The 23855-nt window shown below is 38.7% G+C and overlaps 1 protein-coding gene across 6 annotated transcripts in view; it reads left to right on the top strand.

Annotated features, from left to right (window-relative positions):
* DMD (dystrophin) overlaps positions 1 to 23855 on the top strand; it is a 2254125-nt gene that overhangs the window by 1493875 nt on the left and 736395 nt on the right. For all 6 annotated transcript variants that reach the window (XM_040266338.1, XM_040266336.1, XM_040266334.1 and 3 more), the window contains 2 exons: positions 4398 to 4499; positions 16635 to 16743. In XM_040266338.1, the coding sequence (XP_040122272.1) occupies positions 4398 to 4499; positions 16635 to 16743 (211 nt within the window). The remainder of the gene's footprint in view (positions 1 to 4397; positions 4500 to 16634; positions 16744 to 23855) is intronic.

Below are 23855 nucleotides of genomic sequence, written 5' to 3' on the forward strand. Positions count from 1 at the left end.
TAATTAGCCATGTTTCCATTTTAGTGATGAACTTCTTCACTTTATCTTAAATCATATAAAGATGTGAGGTCATTGGGGAGATAAAAGATTTACTCAAACCAATTCTCTGACCTGGATATCATCACTTTGACAATCATAAACCCACAAAGAGACATTCTTGGAATTTTTAAAGGCTATATAAGAATTTTTTTGTTGTTGGAAAAGACAGGGTTTTCTCTCATTTACCCATTGGAATGATACTATAGAATGCACTGGAATTAAAGAAGAGGAGAAAAAATGAACATTATAGTAAGAAGCATGACTGCCAGTTTTAGCATATACATGTGTGTTCACACATACACACACACACAGAACACACACACATGCTCTACTCAACAAAGTAGGATGAATTGGAGGTTTAGTGGCACACACTTTCTGGTAATAATATCATCTCTGCCATTCGCAAGCTATATGGCCTTGGAAAATTGACCTAATCTCTCTTGGTTTCATCATCTGCAAAATCAGATAATACCCTTTATGTAGGAGTGTAAGTACGAGAACAGATGTACAAAAAATAAAGTGTTTGACACATGGTAAAGTGAAAGTGTTAGTCGCTCAATTGTGTCCCACTCTTTGCAACCCTATGGGCTGCAGCCCGCCACACTCCTCAGTCCATGGAATTCTCCAGGCAAGAATACTGGAGTGGGTGGCCATTCCGTTCTCCAAGGGATCTTCTTGACACAGGAATCAAACCTAGGTCTCCTGCATTGCAGACATTCTTTGCTATCTGAGTAATCAGGAAAGCCCAGACACATGGTAAAGTTTCAGAAACTCTGTTTTGTTAATATTATTATATCACTTGATAGGAATCATTTAATATCACTGTAGCAGTTTGTTGATATTTTTAGCACAGTTAATGATTTCAGCAGCTTTTTCTTATCTTTGCATAGTCATGTGATTTGGCTGGTATTTGTTTGTTTGCTTTAAAATTTTTCCATGTCAAATCTTAATTGCATGTGAGTAAGTGAAGTCGCTCAGTCATGTCCAACTCTTTACGACCCCATGGACTGTAGCTTACCAGGCTCCTCTGTCCATGGGATTTTCCAGGCAATAGTACTGGAGTGGATTGCCATTTCCTTCTCCAGCGGATCTTCCTGACACAGGGATCGAACCCAGATCTCCCACATTGTAGACAGACGTTTTACCGTCTGAGCCACCAGGGAACTCACTTAATTGCATGAAAGGATATCAATTTTTTTTTAATTTTTCACATATATTTCCATTTTTTTCAGCTTGATGATCAGCTTCTCAGAGTGTATTTTTTACATGAGCTTAAGAAAACTATGGAGAAGGCAGTGGCACCCCACTCCAGTACTTTTGCCTGGAGACTCCCATGGACGGAGGAGCCTGATGGGCTGCAGTCCATGGGGTCGCTAAGAGTCAGACACGACTGAGCGAGTTCACTTTCACTTTTCACTTTCATGCATTGGAGAAGGAAATGGCAACCTACTCCAGTGTTCTTGCCTGGAGAATCGCAGGGACGGGGGATCCTGGTGGGCTGCCATCTCTAGGGTCGCACAGAGTCGGACACGACTGAAGCAACTTAGCAGCAGCAAGAAAACTATACTAAGGGACATATGAAAGGAATTTAATCAGATTTACTACAGTTGACCCTTCAAGCAATAATATTTGACCCTCAATAATAAATTCACATTGCAAATAAATGTAGTAAGGTAAATGGTAGAAAGTTATCCTCAAAATGGCCTTTCTAAAGTGATTTATCGAAGGTATGTATAATCAGATCCTAGTTCTCCAAAAAAATCATAAAGGAGAAGTACTCACAAAGAATTAAGAGCTGAATATGATTTCTCTTACCCATTGCTCTATTTCTGTTGGACCAAGTATAAATCTCATCCTGGTACTTAAACTCTCCATTTTTTCATTAAAGGATGAAGAGATGGCAATAGTGTTGATGGAAGGACATGGTACTAGGAAATATTTCTATAAATGGAAATGATGTGGACTTCCCTGGTGGTCCAGTGGTTAAGGAGAGCTTCCCAGGTGGCTCAGTGGTAAAACATCTGCCTGCCAAGCAGGAGACAGAGGAGATGAGGGTTCAATCCCTGGGTCAGGAAGATCCCCTGGAGGAGGAAATGGCAACCCACTCCAGTATTCTTGCCTGGAGAATCCCATGGACAGAGGAGCCTGGTGGTCTACTGTCCATGGCCTTGAAAAGAGTTGGACACAACTCAGTGACTAAACCACCACTACCACCAGTAGTTAAGACTCTGTACTTCCAGTACAGGGAACTAGAGTTCTAGCCCTGATCAGGAAAGATACTGCTTGCACGTGGTGTGGCCAGAAATTAAAAAAAAAAAAATGGAAATGATGTGACTTTGCAATGCTCATTCATCAGAGAACTAAATCTAGGGTGAATTCAGTGGCCTGAAAAGGAAATATTTTACTTTCTTTAATAAGTGTAAAACATAGACATTTCACATGGCATCCCATAGCCCATCTAATAAGCACCTCCTTAGAACTTGTAATAATTTAGTAATATCTGGACTGCCTTCATGTCAGCCTTGCTATTCTTTCTGTTCATTTGCCAGTGAAGATTTTATGAATTACAATTTGTGTGTTTATTTCCTGAGGGAATTCCTTGTCATAGCAAGTGCAGTCTTTTAGCCATGGTTGTTTACCAGTGCCTCCTAAAGAGTGGCATCAATTATTTGTGATCTTTGGAATTATTTATTTTCAGTTGAAGACTGAGTACAGGGAGAGCTTCCCCTGTGGTCCAGTGGTTAAGACTCCAGGTTTCCACAGCAGAGGTCACCTGTTCAATGGTTCAATCCCTGGTTGGAAAAATCTGTGTGCCGCTCAGGGCAGCAGGGAGAGGAACCTGTTAGTGCTAATCATTTGCTGCATCCATGAAACAGTAGTAAAATTGTTGACTATTTGTGCTCATTGTCTGAAGGTATAAAATTTGAACTAGGTGCCCTTGTAAATCATTCTAAGGGAAGAAGGAAAGATCCAACCCTCACCAAGTACACTCTGATTTTGAACTTGCTACAATTTTGCTGTTTAAAAAAAATCACATTTAGAACTTTTTGTCATAGAGAGTGAGTTAATACTTATAATTTTAGGTTTGTTTCTTCCATAATTATTTTCTCTAAAGGACGTGTGGGTGTGTGTCTGTGTGTTGCACACGTACCCATGTAACACATAATGTTGTGGACTCTTTTCACCAAGTGGCTACCTCCCACTGCTATTTATTATAAGAACTGAAGAAATAATCCTTCTCAGGAGCATGTGATGAGCACCCACAAGTTATAAGAAACACTACTGTGCCATATAAGATTATAGTAATTTTGGTTCAGAGGACACCCTGTTTGGATGAGCTGAGAGAGAGCAGGGACAAACACAGTGGAGAAAGGAAACAGTGGCATGAAGACACGTACACACCGCAGTGGTGGGAGGCTACAGGGTAGGAGAGGGAGGAAGAGGATACAGGTTAATCAGGAATTGCTATCTGGGGAAGATTGCCCAGGTCCTGACTGACGCCTGACATTGATTAATCGATACTCCATCCTACTGTTTAACAAGTGTTCCATTCAAAAAGTCTTCTGTAATATTTAACTTCACTTCCTTCAGCTTCAATTTATGCACATGTCTTTGGTCCTCTTTTCAGGAGAGCTAGAGAGCAGCCAGTGGCAAAAAACTTTATATTCATGTATCTAAAGAGGGTGTGTGTTTTTTTTTTTTTCTTTTGTTGTGTTGTTTTGTTTGGTCTTGTTTTTTGGTCATATGATCAGGCTTCAGTCCTCTCCAGACTAAGGAAAGCAGATTTTTAAAGATAACTGAATCATTCCTCAAAAGGTCTATTTAATTTGACTGCCTAATAATTAATCAGCCTTGATCCTGTGCTTTAAGTGTTTACTCTTTGGAAAGAAAGTTAGTCATTTTGACAGTGATGTGGAAAGATTTCTTTGGTTTCTAAATATCTTGAAACAAAATTTGGGATTCAGAGCCAAAATAGGAAGTGTGTGTAGTAAAATGGACATTAGGGTTACTGAGATTATTAGAGTTAACTATCATATTTATCCATATTGACCACATGCATAGATCATACTTCTTATAACTGCATTTTACCTTTTCTGAAAAATAGCAAGTATCTTCTCTGTTTCTACATAATAGTATTATGACAATTCAAGTAAATTGGGGATAATTTTTTTAAACTTTCGTATGTGGCACAAAGACCTCTATTTCTTTTCTCTGTACTGAAAACTACTTTGAGCCCCTCTGTACTGCACAGAAATTGATCTGCAATACATGTGGAGTCTCCAAGGGTATATTTAAATTTAGTAATTTTATTGCTAACTGTGAAGTTAATCTGCACTGTATGTGCTCTTTTTCCCCAGGAAACTGAAGTAGCAGTTCAAGCTAAACAGCCGGATGTGGAAGGGATTTTGTCTAAAGGGCAGCATTTGTACAAGGAAAAACCAGCCACTGAGCCAGTGAAGGTAATGAAGCAACCTCTAGCAATATCCATTACCTCATAATGGGTTATGCTTCCCCTATTTATAATCGATGAAATAACTTGTAAAGAAATATTGGCCATCTGCAATAGCAGAGGCAGAGCTGTCTTTTTGATCAACATATCCTATTTATATATTGTGATTTTAAGGCTATTAACGAGTCATTGCATTAAAGGACTCATTTCTGTCCTGGTGCGCTGCCATCAATACAAAAAGTAGTCCCACCTTCAAGGTAGATTAAATTCTTTGAGGCTTTATTGCATTGCTTGCCAGGCTTGATGCTTTTCATATTGTTTGGCTTCATTCAGATCAAGCTACTGTATCATACTGTCTATCTCCAGCAGCTGTAAAGAATCGCAATATGGTCCATGACCTTTCTTTTTTCTGTTGCTCTTTCTTATGAAAGAGGAAAATCGGCATTTGGGCATCAGTACTTTATTGGGTCAAGAATTTTTAGTGAAATGTCATGTAATTGCTTCTCTCTTTGATTAAAAAAAAAAGCTGGCCTAAGAGAAAGGTTTCTACTTCTTTCCTTTCCTCATGTGCATTTTGAAGTCTGGGACACATTTATTCACAGGCTATTACATAAGGAGAGAAATGGAAAACCAGTTCTGTTCTCAAAAAATAGGTAATCAATGGCTTTCATTTGCAAATGAGAGTCCAAGTGATAAATAGAAGTAAGGTATAGGTTACCTTATTTTCTGTACCTGACCAAAATTATAATGGCCCCCATTATGATGAAGGTTCCTGAGAGCCTGTAATGGTGGCTGTTTATTGATCAGTCCTGGCTTCTCTAGCTAATGTTGCAGGCTGAGATTTAGTGAGCCTCACCCTCATGTTTAAAACTGCTCTAAAACAGTGCAGGTCAATAACCTCATTATACAGAACTAGTTTGTCCTTGCAAATAACATTACCATGACTTACACTCTGTCTCCAAGGTCACTGCTTGTGCTTGGCCCAAGCTTCATTTCTAGAAAATTGTTTGTTTTCCTTACAGTTTACAAGAGGGTTTTTCTTAGGTAAATTAAAAGGTTTGGGCTAAATGTAATATCCAAACAGCAGGTGCTGAAAGGCCCAGATTTCTGCGGTAGATATCCATAGACATTTATACAGGAATATATTGTCCCCACTCCTAACATCCTCCCAAAGTAATTTGCATCCAGTCCAGGCCTGGAATGATCATTTTCATAAAGTAACAACATGTACAGTTTTTAGATTGGAGAGCTAGAAAAGGTCCTGAAAGTAGCAAGTTTCAGGGTTTCTTTTGATGCACTAGAGAAAGCTAGTCCCAAGCAGCTACCTTTCTTGATTAACAGAGTGACTTTCATAGCAGGCAATGAGATGGACAAATGGACCATTTGGTAGATCTGCTCTACCTACTCAAAGAGTTTATGCAGGGTTTGACATAATTGCTACAGATTACAAATATGCCTTACAGTTGGCTTTTGCTTTTGAGCCTATGCAAACAAAGAGGCAGAGCCTTCATTGAAAGTCAATGAGAAAATGTGTATTCATTGTATGTACACCATCCAAACCTTGATGCTAATCGGTCATATCCTCAAATTCTGGGCCACTGTGAGTTCAGAACTGGGATCTGCCACCTCTTGGGGTCTCTAATTTCTACTACAGCATTAGTGACAGAAGAGGGGGATTACCTTCCTGAAATGAGAGAGCAGGGGGGTGGTAAATTCCTTGTCTTTCACATCCTTGAAAACCGTTGTGTAAGTCAGCCCTCTTCTTTCTTTTCTTCTCCCGTCCTTCACCATGTCCTTTTAAATCAGTTCATGGCGGAGAAGCACAGCTTAAATGAAAACTCATCCCCGCTCTGCCATTTACCCCTCAAGTTGGGAGAGGAATCACCATATCAGGTTCATAGTGGGCCAAAGGGCAAAATTGATTTGGGAGATCAGGAGTGAGGAGAAATCAAATATTCATGTGCAGCTTTTGATAAGGACCATGCGTGACCTTGGAAATTCCTGAAGATTAGCTGGGGCATCTGGTTGCCTGAAACACTAGAGGCTCAGAAACTACCTCATCATTAAGGAAAAAAGCACTCTGAAAGCTGACAAATGTTGGAAGAGGAAAAGGGAAAGAAGCTAGGATATAGAGTGGTTTCCTCTTGTGTAATAACAAAATGTTAAAGGATGCTATCTAAAGCTGACAAAAAAGAAAAATGAAGACAAAAAAATCACAAACAAACAAAAAACTACCTCATCCTTCAAAACCTGGAACCTAGAAATACAAGGTACCAAGCTGGGGGAACTGTTTAAATCTCTGCATGGATCAAAAACTTCTTTTTAAAGATTAGGGATGGTTTTTCTAAAGAGTGAGCCATTGCTCTGAAAGTACATAAATCAACTATGCATTTTAACTTTGACTTCATATATCAAAATTTTTTAATTTTACTATTCCTAATTGACTATGCCAAAGCCTTTGACTGTGTGGATCACAAAAAAATGTGGAAAATTCTGAAAGAGATGGGAATACCAGACCACCTGACCTGCATCTTGAGAAACCTATATGCAGGTCAGGAAGCAACAGTTAGAACTGGACATGGAACAACAGACTGGTTCCAAATAGGAAAAGGAGTACATCAAGGCTGTATATTGTCACCCTGCTTATTTAACTTCTATGCAGAGTACATCATGAGAAACACTGGGCTGCAGGAAGCACAAGCTGGAATCAAGATTGCTGGGAGAAATATCAATAACCTCAGATATGCAGATGACACCACCCTTATGGCAGAAAGTGAAGAGGAACTCAAAAGCCTCTTGATGAAAGTGAAAGAAGAGAGTGAGAAAGTTGGCTTAAAGCTCAACATTCAGAAAACGAAGATCATGGCATCTGGTCCCATGACTCCATGGGAAATAGATGGGGAAACAGTGGAAACAGTGTCAGACTTTATCTATTTGGGCTCCAAAATCACTGCAGATGGTGATTGCAGCCATGGAGTTAAAAGACTCTTACTCCTTGGAAGAAAAATTATGACCAACCTAGATAATATATTCAAAAGCAGAGATATTACTTTGCCAACAAAGGTCTGTCTAGTCAAGGCTATGGTTTTTCCTGTGGTCATGTATGGATGTGAGAGTTGGACTGTGAAGAAAGCTGAGCACCAAAGAATTGATGCTTTTGAACTGTGGTGTTGGAGAAGACTCTTGAGAGTCCCTTGGACTGCTCTTGAGAGTCCCTTGGACTGCAAGGAGATCCAACCAGTCCATTCTAAAGGAGATCAGTCTTGGATGTTCTTTGGAAGGACTGATGCTAAAGCTGAAACTCCAATACTTTGGCCACCTCATGCGAAGAGTTGACTCATTGGAAAAGACTCTGATGCTGGGAGGGATTGGGGGCAGGAGGAGAAGGGGACGACAGAGGATGAGATGGCTGGATGGCATCACGGACTCGATGGACATGAGTCTGAGTGAACTCTGGGGGTTGGTGATGGACAGGGAGGCCTGGCGTGCTGCGATTCATGGGGTCGCAAAGAGTCAGACACGACTAAGCGACTGAACTGAACTGAACTGAATGCCTTTCCTCCTTGACTTTCAGGTTTTTCACCCTTTAATAGAAGGAGCAAGGGTACAAGTAGCCTACAATACATTTCCATGAGAAAAGTTTGGTTTTTGTTTTAGGGAGGAGGTACATTTGGAAAATGTAACAATTATAAAGAAGATGGTGATAGTCTTTCAAAGGAAAATGAAAATCCCTCATGGTGTGTATATAAGATCCAGTATTTAAATGGATAATTAGTATATCCTCCATTTTCAGACATTCTAATTAAGGACACAGCAGAGAATGGTTCTGTTTCTTAGAAAACTGGTTGTCTATTGGCACCTCTACATTCTACATCAGACAGGCTGTCTGCTTACCTCCTACGCTAACCTCCCAAGCTGAGTCCTCTTTAAGAGCTTGGCTCATCCCTGTTCAGTTTTTTTTTAAATATATATATATATATATATATATACACCCTTCATTTCATCACCTTCTCTAGGGTTTCCTTAATTTTCAAAGATGGTAAAATTGTAGTTTATTTTTCTGTCATCCATAACTGATCAACTGATTTTCTTTGAGAACTTCCTCTTAAAGATCAAACATATATTAGGAGACAGTTCTACTAATGACACAATGTAGCACTAGATCTGTGATGCAAATTTACTGGGAAAATCTTAAAATAAGATAATTGAAGAAGTAAGCATCTTTGTTTTGCTTTCTATCTCCTCTGTCTCTCTCTCGCCTATAGACACACACACACGCACGCACACACACACACACTTTTATTTCATTTGATTTGTACCTTGTTCCTTTATCTTAACTTCAGAAGCTGTTGAAGATTGCTTGGATAAGTTCGATAAATTGTTGAATATTTTGCTTAAGCTATACTTTTGGTAATAATATTTTATGGTAATGCTGTTGGTGGAATCATTTTAATATGTTCCATTTTCACAGAGTAATGAGTAGGTTCCTCAGTAGCCCCGAATTTAGCATTTAAAAAGCAACAAAGACAACTGCCCTCAGTAGCAACAATATTTATTACAAAAAAGAAAAGCCATTTGTTATTTGACTTAAAAATTTTTTAGTTCTTTAGAACTTAAGCATTTGGATGGCATTCTCTTATATTTGCACTTTCTTTAACTTTAATTTTGGAACACCACTCTTCCTGTTAAAAAATTTTAAATGTGTGTACATATTTTGAAATACTTATATCACCTTCCATTATTAGAACTGAGAACATTAATGAAATTTAAAATTTCTTAGTTACTTGGTGAAGTGATAAGATCACACCAGCTGGTTTGCTTTGCTAACTTTTTAAATTATCCAGGAAAATCTTAACATGAATCTAATAATATGTTTTATTACTGCTCTTGAATTTTTTTTTTAATGTTAAGAGGAAAAAAATGAGGTGTTAGGAACTTTCTATATTTGGCCAAAGGGTTCCACCCCAACCTTTAACACAAAAATAATTGCTGTAAACAAATGGTCAAGAGGGCAATTATCATCTTCCAGGCATCATTTCCTCCAATATAAGCTGAAGAATGACAGCATCATTAGTCATTTTCAATTATAGTCAGTCACAACCAGGGATGTTTCATTTTCCCAGCTGTTTTGTTGTTAATTAACTAGATTAAGCTGTTTTTTTCCCCCTCCTGAGTTTGTTCTACTGCCAACATCAACATTTGAAATTTTGAAAAACTCTTTGGGTTTATTATTTTTTTTTTGCCTGATAATTCAAAATATATCACTCACAATAGATGTTCATCTGAAAATTTATATACAATATAAAAGGTCAAGTGGTGTCTTATTGGTGAAAATATTGCCCAATTACATATTGTGATTATAATAGTACTTGGATCTTTATAAATCATCTATCAGACTATGATCTCATTTATATGATGTAATTTTTTTTGTAACATCAGAATCAATAGCAAGATAACAGATATGAGTCTATCCCCCAGATGAACAGATCCATTTTGACTGACTCACTTGATAAACACAATTTCCATGTCAATGGTAATAGAAACAGTTCAAGAAAGAATTATAGGGAGTAACAATATTAGAGAGATTTTATAGTTTATTAATAGATGAGTATCAGAATTTCATTTTTTAATGCAAATAAGTTTTACAACTGAGTAAAAAGTCTTGACCATGAGAGATTAAATCAGTGATAATCACTTATGCTCGAATATAAGGAGAACCCCGCTTTCCCAATGAGAAGATAAAATTTATAATAAACTTTTGAGCAATTGATAGAATCATTTAGTAATGTGAATGAGATTGTCAAATGCCTAGTTATATTTAATTTCTTTATTGATTAGCACTTCTAATATTTGAAATCTCACATTTTATAAAATAACACACTAATTAAGAATATTGCTTTTGCCACATTTGTATTTTATGAAAAGAGTTCATTCACACACTCAGACACATACGCTCACACACATATTCCAGAATTCTAGAGCTTACTGTCTTCCTTCTAAGTTATTTGCAATATGGCAGTGTTTTAATCCCCAAATGGTGCAGTTAAAGCTCTCTGTCCAGAGACAACTAAGAACGTACCTAACAGTTTTTATCTAGAAGATGAAAGGATTAAAGCAGAGCAGAGTTAAGAAAAAGTAACACTGCCTCCTATTTGTCATTTCTGTGGTGGCATAGTAGCCTTGTCTCTGTCTTACCCTAAACATGGCCTTTGGATGTCCATATCTCTGTATAGTTTATTTTCTGTGGCTGTTTATGTTTACTTGAGACCATCATACCTAGCTAACTGCCATTTACCAGAAGGCCTGGTTTTCACTTCCTCAATGTTTTCGCTGGAATATTTATCCCTAACTTCAGTGCCCATTCCCAAAATATTAGGAGAGAGAATCTTTTCATTGTTCTTAGATGTGAATTATATATCACTCCATCAGAATAACTTATTGTTTAGCTTTTAAAAACTATCTTTAAAACATTTGCTTACAATGACTTTTACCACTAGTAAACATGAAGGTATACCCTAGGAATAATTGTTAATAGTTTATCAATTTTCTTCACTTCCTTTTTGTTTTATTAACCAATTCTGGCAGATAACTTCTATATGCATCCCAAATTCATATCTCTTAAGAGTATTTCAGGGTACTGTGGAACTTTGTTGTTCAAAATAAAACAATTGAAACACAAAAGACATTATAAGCTAATATGAATTGACTCTTTTGTGAGAAAATATTTTGGGGAAGAGTCTCAATTTAGTCTTACTCAGTAGCTCATGCTGGAACTGGACAAGCATTTTAGAGATCTGAATTTCACCTCTGGTCCTCAGTTGTAGTAATTGCATTTATAGACACAGACGTGGAGACATAGATGTTTCCGTTACAATATTCACATGTATGTCTATTATATAAAGTCATAGGATGATTCATTTATTTAACAGATATTAATATCGTGCCAAACATTAACACAAGAGAAAATTACAAGATTTAAAAATTTTGAATATCCCAAACATAAGTAGTTCTGAGTTAAATTCCATCTTATATTTAAAAAGGAAACCTATATTCAGAAATAATTTTTTTGTAATTAATTTTCACTCTTCATAAAGAAGAAATTTCACAGTTTGATATAATTGTCTTAACATTTAATGACTAACTCCAGGGAAATTATACACATACACACACGCACACACACACACACACACACACAACGGAGAATAATGCTCGGGTACAAATGCCCCCTAGAATGAATTTCATTTTTCCCTTAAAAAAATAATCTCAGAGTTTGTCCTTTTTGGTAAAACATGAATCTACTATGACTGCTGAGTTTTGAGCTCTTGTGAGGAAATCCTGGGATCTGCAGTTTTGCTTAGCACATTCAAAGTCTGAAAACTCGGGACACCTAATCAAGAGTAGGACTTGATAACTATTATCCCCCTGATTTTATATTTAAAGATGTTGGAATTTAGACATGCATTTGATTCCTTCAAATTTGGCAAAGATTAACATCATTAGCAAATCATTACCTTTTACATTTTTTTATGGGTATGGCTTAAAGTCTATTATGTGAAGAATGCTCCATTAGTTGCTGCAGCCAAACATTTTTTGCTATCTAAAGGAACTTTACAGCCTAATAGAAAAGATGAGAGAATAAAAAATAAGGGTACAGGCCAGGGAACAAAAAAGGAAAGCAAAACCAAATGAAAAATTATATATATATTATAATATATATTATTTATTATATATAAACATGCAAATTTATATATAATATAGTATTTATTATATTTATAATAATAAATGTATTAATTAATCAATAATATATTTATACCAATAGTATAAATATAATAAATAATATACATTTATATAAATAATATATATTTATCCATAATATATAAATAGCCGATTTCAACTCTAAGTACAACAGGTACTTGAAAAGTGGCAAGAGTGTTTTTGTGACCAGCTGAATCAAAATCTACAGCCATTTTATGTGATGTCATTTGCTAATATTTATGAAAGATTGGTTAACATACACTTCTGAGCTTCTTTGGGGTACCAGACGTTTGTGTTACACTGTGGGCTACTACTTAATTTTTTAAATCTCTACATCTGAAATCATATAAATGCCTTATTTACCCATCTGGAAAAAACAATGGGCAAAATAACATTCTAATAAATGAATAGACCATTCAGAGTTTTATGTATTAATAAAAGAGAATTGATTATATAAACATGTTATTTTCATGATAACCTAAACCAAATCTTTTAAGCATTGGAATATTTTCATTTTAACTATCTTAATGAAAACTTTTATCGACTATCTTCTGTTTTGCTTCATTAAGCAGTGCATAATAACTAACCAACAATTTTATAGTACTTTAAAGTTCACAGAGTTCTTTTCATATAAAAGATCTCATTTAGTTAATCCAACAAAGCTATGAGTTAGGTGGTAGTATTATATACATGTTTCAAGGATGATGAATTTGACTGACCTACCTGATTTTGCTGCTGCTGCTGCTAAGTCGCTTCAGTCGTGTCCGACTCTGTGCGACCCCGTAGATGGCAGCCCACCAGGATCCCCCGTCCCTGGGATTCTCCAGGCAAGAACATTGGAGTGGATTGCCATGTCCTTCTCCAATGCATGAAAGTGAAAAGTGAAAGTGAAGTCGCTCAGTCGTGTCCGACTCTTCGCGATCCCATGGACTGCAGTCCACCAGGCTCCTCCGTCCATGGGATTTTCCAGGCAAGAGAACTGATTTTGCTAGTAATCACAAAACCAGTAGTAACGAGTTAGGACTGAAATCCAGGACTTTGGATACTAAAACATAGTGTAATTTAAAACTTTCTTAATTTTCAGGGTCATCATTATAAGCATCAATTATTGTTCTGTTTCATTGTACAGTTACTGATGCTGAAAAAGCTTCTCTGCATGGGTGCCAAACTGAATCTGAGAGACAGAGTTTTGGGTGAAGTAAAAGAGATTAGCTTTATTGCTTTGCCAGGCAAAACTGTGTGTCCCTATGTGGGGGAATTGGGTGAGGAGTTTTATAGAAATGGTTCAAGGGCTGAGTTGCTGATAAGGATAACAGTGTGTGCAAGGCTTGCATTTCTTTAATCTGGCCTCAGGGGTCTCCTGATGAACTTCTGTGGATCTTGAGGTTATCAAACCTTGTCTCTGGAATGAAGAATGCTTCATCAAGTAGTTAACATCTTCCATTTGTTGGAGGTTTTAGTTCTGCAGAAGAGCTCAAAGATATTGTTCTGTGTATCCCTTGAGGTGAAACCAAGAGCTCGCATCAAGGCTGCTCGGCTGTTTCTTGACTGCTCCTCTTGTCTTTGCATCCCCTCCCTTCCCTGATTAGCAACTGTTTGAACCTGACCTTTGGAACACAGGGAAAGTCATGGAGGCTGAATGAAGCCTATTTCCTACCAACAAGAAATACGGGACAGAGAAAGGTTTTTGTGCCCAGGATCCCCACAGGGTCCTGCTCAGTTTCATCGTGCACATGGAATATGAAGTTCAGTACTGATCACTGCGTCTTCAGTTGAGACCCAGAAGAAATAGTTAATTTTATTTCAGAGGCAGGCTGTTAGATAAATACTTTAAATATTTAAAATCTAACTCAGTGCAGTGAGATGCTTACACCATGAGAAGAAAGTGAAACCTAAGCCAACTGTAGAAACAGCAAATTCCCATCTCTCCTCGCCTACTCACTATGGGGCCATATGCTTGCTGAGTGTAAGAGTGGGCAGATCTCAGCAGTATGTAAATCAATCTCTAATCTCTCTCTCTTCCTCTCTCCCTCTTTGTCTCTCAGCATATACAGGTGACTTCCTATAGGTTATATAATGTATAAGACTGTTTGCTGCACCCTTATCCCTTCAATAAGTGATCCAAGATCATGATGTTTTCAGATAGCTACTTTTACATTTATGGTCTCTTCCCTAATATCTATTGCTATTTGTTGTTGTTACCAACAACTTCTATTTCCTCTTATTATTCTTTCCCTGTGAACTCACTGCAATTTAGCAGGGGAATCAAAAGACCGAATACATATATATATAAATTCACCAGCCTTGGATGATATTTAATTCTCAATGTTTAGCTCTGATGTCAGAACAGAAAAATATCTTCCACATTTCATGACTTTCGATGGTAGTTTTCCCTCACTGATCAGAGGCATTTTTGTTGTTGTTCGCTTTTGGATTCAAGGCTTATGTTTTAATAAATAAAAAGAAATAATATTCATTGGTGTGATAGTAAATGTTTAACAGCATGTACTCTGGGAGAAGAAATTAAAAGCCCTGACTTGACATGAGGTCAGACATAATAGAATAAATAACCTTAAGAGCACAGATGATAGTTAAAATAGGAAGTGATAACTTTTTACTATTTATTTTCGTATTTATTCGCTTTGCAGCTTTGCTTAAGTGGGGTTTTTCAAGAAAATTAAGTCCTATAGAAAATGATTTAAGACCTATTTTCTTATTTTTATCAAGGATGATATATATCTACTCCATTGAAGATGGCTAGGTAATTCATTGCTTATAATGGATGCCTTAGGCTCTGGTCCTGGACAGTCAACGTCAGCATCAACTGGAAAATTGTTAGAAGTGTCAATTCTTAGGCCCCACCCAAGATCTGTTGAATCTAGAACCCCAAGGTTGAAAGCCAACTGCTGCTGCTGCTGCTAAGTCGCTTCAGTTGTGTCCGACTCTGTGCGACTCCATAGATGGCAGCCCACCAGACTCCCCCATCCCTGGGATTCTCCAGGCAAGAACACTGGAGTAGGTTGCCATTTCCTTCTCCAATACATGAAAGGAAAAGTGAAAGTGAAGTCACTCAGTCATGTCTGACTCTTAGCGACCCTATGGACTGCAGCCTACCAGGCTCCTCCATCCATCAGTATCTCCAGGCAAGAGTAACTGGAGTGGGTTGCCATTGCCTTCTCCATGAAAGCCAGCAGTCAGTGGTTTACCAAGTCTTCCAGGTGATTCTGATGGCCCCAACATATGAGAACCACTGCTCCAAAGTATTATGATAAATTATTTTATCCTCCCAATCCATTGAGAAAGTTTGACCTGGGATCTTTGAGTCCTCTGCTTCCAGCCAGTAGAAAGGGAAAGAATGGATGGAGAAACCTCACTCAATTTTTATAAGGATCAGCCCAGAACTGACAGATATTACCTCTCCTCACATTCTATTGGCAGTAAGTTATCTTATGATTATCCAGTGTTACACTGGAAGTGGCTTGGATCTGCTCCTGAGGACCTATTAGCAACTTTTCAGGCACTTTGTGAGCTACTTGATGTTCTTTTGGTAGCTAAAATTGGCTATAGTTGGACAATCTACACCACAGAAATTAGCAAACACTAAAATCAATTTGTTTCTTTGTTTTCCCCAGAGAGCCACCTGTTAACATATACACATCACTGACCATATACAGGCTTGGCTGACCCTACTGCAGCTAAAATGACCCTCAAAATGGTCCTGCTTTGAACCAAATTGGCTGAGCCTTTATACTCTCACCTTGATCAGTCTTTGAATAAGGGCTGCCCTGGGAAGGGCAAGTCCTTAGGCAAGGCAGATCACTACAGCAGAGACAGTCCCAGAAGGAACTGACACCTGACATCTGAAGGATATCTACTGACATCTTCTTCACCATTTGGGACAAGAGTCCTTCCTTAAAGTGGACTCAGAGGCTTATCCCCATGTGTACCTCAGCCCCTCCTTCCAAGTATTGCTAATAGGATTGATCTGGGGTGAGCCAGGGCAGTAAGATAATTTTAATGTCCTCTGGAAAATTCTGGTATACAGCCACACTAGATACTATTTAAAACAGTCAAGCCAATTGCTGAGATGACATTTTTTGTTTATTTGTTTTGCTTTCAATAATGTTTGCACTCTGTTTGTCCTTTCAATGAAATTGTGCCTGGAGCAAGAGCCTGTATGCAGCAAACAATCAATAAAAATTTGTAGTGAGGTTGGTTGAAGTATTTAATTAAAATACCTTTGAAAGGAATTCCACCCAGAAAAGTTAATTTAGAAGTAAAATACGATAGAAATACAATAATGTATTCACAATATAAATTAATAACTCAGTGAATTAAGTTACTGTAAGATGTTAATCGAATAAATAACATGCATGCTTTTCTATTAAAGAGGAAGTTAGAAGATCTGAGCTCGGAGTGGAAGGCGGTAACCCACTTACTTCAAGAGCTGAGGGCAAAGTGGCCTGGCCCAGCCCCTGGACTGACAGCAATTGGAACACGTAAGTATGCTGGATCGCATCCTCTGTGGCTTTGGACATTTGCTCGAAAGCACAACAGTGAGATGCTGCCTGGGTTAAAGGGAAAATGAGTTGCAATGCTGAAAATAGGAATAAACTTGGGTTATTTACAATGCAAAATGTCTTAGAGCTTAGGTTCCTTGGAAAGAGATTGACTGAACATATGGAGTCACCAAAGTATATAGGGGTGTGCTCTCCAGAAATGTACCTACAGTGAAGAAAGACCCATAGCAGAGATAGCAGAAGGGGCTGGGAGGCTGCAGGGTGATTTGACTGCAAGAGAGGCCTCAGCCCACTCCACAGGAGCCTTAGGGCTGAGGGGGTTGTCAAGAGCCCTCCTGAATTGCAAGAATAGAGCTTGGCCTTTGTATTCCGGAACCAGCCAGCCTTTGCCCAGGGGCTGCCCACTGGAAGGAAAAGGGAGATCTTAGAAGAGTCTTCTGGGGCCAAAGGCAATTCTCAGTAAGGAATACTATCAGTGCTTCTAGTCGGACAGACGGGTGTGTTGTTCCTGAAGAGGAATCAGGGTAGAGCTTCCAAGACTAAATATGTAAGGACCCCATCTCAATGAATCCTATATCCTGTAGATAATCTTATTCAAATATGCCTACACAGGGACTTCCCTGGCAGTCCAGTGGTTAAGACCCTGTGCTTCCACTGCAGAGGGCACAGGTTCAATCCCTGGTCAGGGAACTAAGATCCTGCAAGTCATGCAGTGTTACCAAAAATATAAAAACTCCCCAAACCACAGAAATACACACAGTCACCCTAGCACTTCTTTCTGTTCCATCTGAAGACAATCTTAAGAGCTCTTCCATTTTTAGTTCAAGAAAAAGGAAAATGGACCATGACTGCCACAAGTAGACTTGGGGGGAAAGAATGTTTCTTCATTTAGCTATAGTTTTAACTTTTGTTTTTACTGCATATTTTCAGTCTATTCTTTTTCATCTTCTATTCATTTCTTAGTAGAAGGTATGCATAAAATCTCATGGCAATATTAAGGCTGGCTTTGAGTCCCATGGGCAAGGAGCCAAAAAATTGTTCTGCTATACCAATTCTAAAATTAGAACTTAAAAATATCTTTTTTTTATGTTCTTGTTTTTTGCTTCCTTTTTTTTTCCTTTTCTACTTTTCAAAGATCAGATATTTGCAGTATTTAACTATGGTTCTTCAAGTAAAGTTGATTTTTATTTCGTATCAGTTAGAAATATACCACAATGAAAAGATTACCCAAGGTAGCACAATGATAATTCAGTAGAAGGCATAAACAGCGCTTAGGTTAAAAGATGCTCTACCATCTAGGAACAGTGTGTCTTGTGTGCCCCTGGGGTTTCTAAGAAGACATTAGAGTTAAATTTGATATCAGATACTTTAAAAAGATGTGTGAGCATTCTTTCTTCTTCCTTTGTTTTGGTCAATCCGGGACACTAAAATTGCTCTATCAGTGTTTATCTTCAATTAATTATATCAGGTTTATTTCTTCTTATGACCTGTAATTTTTGGTTCCCTCAGCACACATGCATAGTTTGTCCCTATGTAATTGTTTATTGGTATTTGTTCTCTAGCTTTCTCCTGATATTCAGTCTCAGATTCTCTCACTCTGTAAAGAAATTGGGCTCCAATAATTTGTTTCTATTGAACTCTGATATAATTATGGGTTTATGCTCCTATTTAAGCTACTTTCACATGGTTGGAATTTTTGAAAGGCAGGGCACAGAAATCTACTTAACCTGTAAAGTTCTTAGATGCGACTATAACAGTTCTGTTGGAGCACAGATTCAAAGTTCCAGTTTCAATTTCCAGAAACATATTTAATTCATCTACTTAATATCTATTGAGTAACTTCTGTGTATTGAACATTATACTAGATGCTGAGAATGCAGCATAGAGTTAAGTTCCCTCCCCTCATGAAACCCTTCTAGTTGACCTTTGAACAACATGAGTTTGAACTATGCAGGTGCACTTATATGCAGAATTTTTTCAATAATAAATATTCCAGTACTACATGATCCATGGTGGGTTGAATCTGTGCATGTGAAGGAGCTGCCTAAATGGCAGAAACATGAATACACAGAGCAGACCGGATTTTCAACTATGCAGTAAGTCAGCCCTAACCTCAGTGTTAATCAAAGTTCAGCTGTACTCTGATTGGAAGAGAAACAGGATGAGCAAATAAAGAAAACAGATACTGTCTCAATATTGTTCAGAGTTACAGAGTTTAGTCCACAGATTGATATCAAATGGGCACTTGTTAAAGATGTAGAATGCCAGGCCCTACTCCAGACCCAGTGCATCAGAATCTATATTTTAATAAGATCCCTAGGTAATTCATTTGCACGCTGAATTTTGAGAAGCACAGTTATGGAGAACAGGAAAGCAGGATAAGAGGGAGTGAGCGGGAATGAAGGCATGATTGCCTGAAGTTGGGTCATTGAATCTTTTCTATTAAGCAAATACTTGAGAAAGCTGTTGGAAGTGAGGAAGTAAGCAAGGTACACATCCAGGAGAGAGTGTTCCAGTCAAAGATAGAACAAAAAACAGAGGTAATGAGGGTACTGCAAGCACAGCGGGTTGACCTCCTGACAGAACAAGGGATGCTAACCCCTCTTGTGCATTAGTAGCCAATTTTTATAGGCTCAAGACAAAGAAAATTCCTGCTGGAAGGGTGAAATTAGGTGAGTGATTAGGGTGGGTATTTTACCTAATATGGGGTCAGGGAGCTGGCCAGTTTAGGTGGGGTGAGGGGTCTCATGGCAGTGATTGCTATGGGGCTCAGTCAGTTCTGGAGATGACCTTTGTATGGGGCTCCATATCTGTGGCCTTGGTATAGGGCTCCACAGAAAGTGAAAGTGTTAATTGTTCAGTCGTGTCCAACTCTTGGCAGCCCCATAAACTATAGCCCACCAGGCCGCTCTGTCCATGGAATTCTCCAGGCAAGAATACTGGAGTGGGTTGCCATGCCCTCCTCCAGGGGATCTTCGCAACCTAGGGATCAAACCCAGGTTTCCTGCATTGCAGGCAGATTCTTTACCATCTAAGCCACCAGGAAAGCTCACTTTCTATTAATCAGAAAGCCAGCAATCTGGGGAGACAGAGAACTCATGTCCCCAAAAAGCAATTCTGACTATTCTGCTCGGTCATGACAGTTTTAAGGGAAAAGGGGAAATAATCTCAGTTAATCATTGGAATGGGATGTCAGAGTCCTTGCCATCCTTTACTACGTGCAGGCTTGGCGACGTCTTGTGGTCTTTGTTTAGATATTTTCTTGTTCACACAGTTTGTTCACACGGGTTTTTTCCATGAGGTTACTGAAGGCAAAGCTAGAGAAGAGACCTGGTCATCTGTTAATTACTTATTCTTCATTTCTACTTCTTTGATCTATGGAAGGAACCAGCAAGTTAGGCAAGGTATTGTATGATCAAAAGATGTGAAAGATGTGCTCAGGCCGTTGATGATTAGAGCTTGGAGGTGCCTGGTTTAAAGTTAGTGAGAAGACATGAGGAGACTCCTGCAGACAGCTCTTTTCTGCCAAAAGCTGCTTATAAAATCAAACATTCCTTTTTCCTTAATGTGGTAGTTTAAACATCAGAATTAAGAATTGTTTAAATTTCTGGAAGTCAGGAATATAATCTGAAATAAGTACAATATAAAAAGGGAAAATGTAATTTGTAATATAGTTCTGTTATCTGATTATTGTTTCATGTACTATACTGTAACACAATATGATTTATCATTCATCATTGTAAATTTTTTTCCCATTGCGCTCCTACTATTATTCTAGCTGCTTTTGTATATATGCCTTTCTCATCAAAATAATTGCCAAGTATGTATGGTTATACACAGTATTTTTAAGGTAAGGATCACAAGGCTCAGAAGGGAAATAGATGAAGGCCACACAGCTGGAAAGAAACAGAGCCAGGTTTATAATCCAAGTGTGTCAGGCTGCAAAGCCTGTGTTTTTTTGTTTTTTGTTTTTTTGTTTTTTTGTTTTTTTGCTGTGCCTTGTAGTATCTCTCTGTCCAAAAACCTAATGGAAATTCTAGATAGGAAGGCAGTTAGCCCATAGTTAATGTTATTTAACTCAGTCTTAAGATGTATGGGGAGTAAAAGTGAGAAATGTTTTTCTGTCTTCTCTAATTAAGGAGTAGAAGAAATCAGTTTATTGTATTTGAATTTCTTAGAGTCATAGAACTCTGAGCCTAGAATAATCATTGGAAGTACCTAGTTGAATGTATTTCTTCTATATGTGTGGAAATGGAGGCCTAGGGACCTTTTTAAAAACACTAAACCAAGCTCCTTTATGATTTAATCTATGTAACATGATGAGGTGGTCCTGCCTGAGCTATATAAATTGTTTCAGGTTGCAAGACAAAGAGGCACACTGGGAAAAAAAAAAACTTTTTGCCGCTGTTGCTTAGATACCTGTGTATCATTTTTCTTATTTAGTTGCTATGTTGTGTCCACCTCTTTTCAACCCCATAAACTGTAGCCTGCCAGGCTCCTCTGTTCATGGGATTTCCCTGGCCAGAATACTGGAGTGGGTTGCCATTCCCTTCTCCAGGAGATCTTCCTAACCCGGGGGTCAAACCCATGTCCCCTGCTTGGCAGGCGTATTCTTTACTTCAGTTTTCTATTTCTGCATTAAAACACTCTAAATGTAATGGCTTTAAACAAGGGTTATTTACTTGCTTGTGATTTTGTGGGTCTGCAGTTGGGCTGTGTTTCACTTATTAGGTGTTCTAAAGGTCTTGCTAGGGGTCATTCTTATACATGCAGTTATTTGGAAACTCAACAGAAGCTAGATGGATTCCCTCAGATATCTGACAGCTGGCTGTTGGCTGGAGAACCTTGGTTCTTCACAACACCTATCATCCTCCCATAGGCTGGACTGGGTTCATTGTATGGCGTTCTCAGGGCAATGTTTTGAGAGGATGAGAGTAAAAGCTACAAGATGTCTTGACACCTAGACTCTGTCATTCAGACATCACTTCTGCTACATTCTGTTCATCGAGGCAAGTTTTCAGTCCAGCCAAGGCTCAAGGGGTGGAGAAATAGACTTCACCTTTTGAAGGGAGAGCTGTGATGTCACTGCCAATGGATGTGCATACAGGGAAGGGATGGCTTTATTGTGGCCATCTTAACACCCAAACCACTATACTGAGAGAAAGGAAGGAAAGCGGAGATGAAAGCATTGGTGTATGTGCAGAGTCCTATGTCAGTGACTCTCAAACTATACTGTACATTAGAATCACCCATTTCTTACTAAAGCACAGATTATGGGGCTTCAGTCTGGAGGTCCTGATTCAGTAGATATGGGGTAATGCTTGAGAATTTGCATCTCTAAAAAGTCTCCACATTGCACTGATGCTGCTGGTCTTGAGACTGCACTTTAAGAACTATTGCCCTAGGTCTATGATCAATGAGGAAGGAGTTCATCCCTGCTTCCTGCCTGCAGTGTAGCGTGTAACTTGAGTGAGAGCCAGTGCTGTGGATGCCAAAGGGAACTCCAGTTGTTCCAGCACCACCCCCACCCAGAATTTTGGAGCTTGGAAGTTCAAGGAGGTGTATAGCATGCTAAGCCTTAGCAGTACTTGCCTAGCAGAGCAGCTTAGACCTACCTGTGGGTGGATCAGCCATGCTTATATGCAGTTCCCCTCAAGACTCTTATAAACGATTAGGTAGGCAAGACTTTGCATGGGCCTGAAGGCCTGCTTGGCAGATGGAGGCAAAGAGCTGACAGATCGAGTTGTAAATGTCAGTGTGAATCCTTTCTTACCCACAAGCTGCTGGGTCTGGGAACATTCACATTCCACTATACCCGATTTAGCATTTCTGAAAGAAATTGCATATAGAACATGCTTTATGTCAAGATTCCAAATCAGGATATTGGAATTCTTCAGATTTCCCAGGGTAACAACTGGGAATGAATGACCATTGTATAAATAGACTCATAGAAGTGCCAGTTAATAGAGGTTTCTGGTTGATTAAACACTGGTAAAGCCATCTCTTCCTGTAATTAATTTTGGAGAGAGCCATTCTCAAGTGTAATTAGACAAGTGCTGTATTGGAGGTCAAGAAACCTAAATTCTAATCTCAGTTGTGCTACCAACTAGATAAGGGATCGATGCACTCTCTTTGTAGAGAGTCAGATAGTAAGTATTTTCAGTTTTGTAGGTCTTGGTATCAACTTTGTCACTGTATACTAAAAGCAGCCACTGTATACTAAAGTTGCCTGTAAATCAACAGGCATGGCTATGTTCTATTAACAGGTTATTTACAAAAACCAGATAAGAGCAGATGGGTCAATTTTGGCCCTTAATGGCCTACCCATGTCCCCTCAGCACTTGTCCTTCTGGTAAACCCTCAGGGCTTCTGAAGGCGAGTACCTATCACTCTGCCCAGGCACTTTCTCTTGCCATAGGAGAAGCTCACTCACTTGTAGAGGATGTGCTAGAATAGTACTCAACCACTAATGGAAAGGAGTTGACGAATAAATAGCACACCCTCTTCATTCCTTGGGTAGGACAACTCCAGGGCTGAACACCAGAGGTCTTCAGTGAATTGAACCACAGTTGGCTACAGTGATGACCTGTTTTATTAGCATGCCCTATAGAGACTTCCTTCCCATTCCTATTCATCTCCTTATTCTTCCACCACAGCTTCCTGGTGTCATCTGCTGATTAAAGTTGTGTTATTGTTGTTTAGTTACTAAGTCGTGTCTGACTCTTTTGCGACCCCATTGATGGTAGCCCGCAAGGCTCCTCTGTCCATGGAATTTCCCAGGCAAGAATACTGGAGTAGGTTGCCATTTGCTCCTCCGGGGATCTTCCCAATCCAGGGATCAAACATGCATCTCCTGCTTGGCAGGCGGATTCTTTACCACTGAGCCACCAGGGAGTACCACCAATTAAAAACTATTTGTATGGCAACCCACTATAGTATTCTTGCCTGGAAAATCCCGACAGAGGAGCCCGGGAGGCTATACCCCAAGGGGTTGCAAAGAGTCAGACATGACTGAGTAACTAACATACACACACACTCAAATCCTCATTTTATAGTCTACTTCCGAATGAACCGAAATTAATACAAAGAGG

This window comes from Oryx dammah, unplaced genomic scaffold (assembly GCF_014754425.2).
Source record: "Oryx dammah isolate SB20612 unplaced genomic scaffold, SCBI_Odam_1.1 HiC_scaffold_23, whole genome shotgun sequence".
NCBI classification, from domain to species: Eukaryota; Metazoa; Chordata; class Mammalia; order Artiodactyla; family Bovidae; genus Oryx; species Oryx dammah.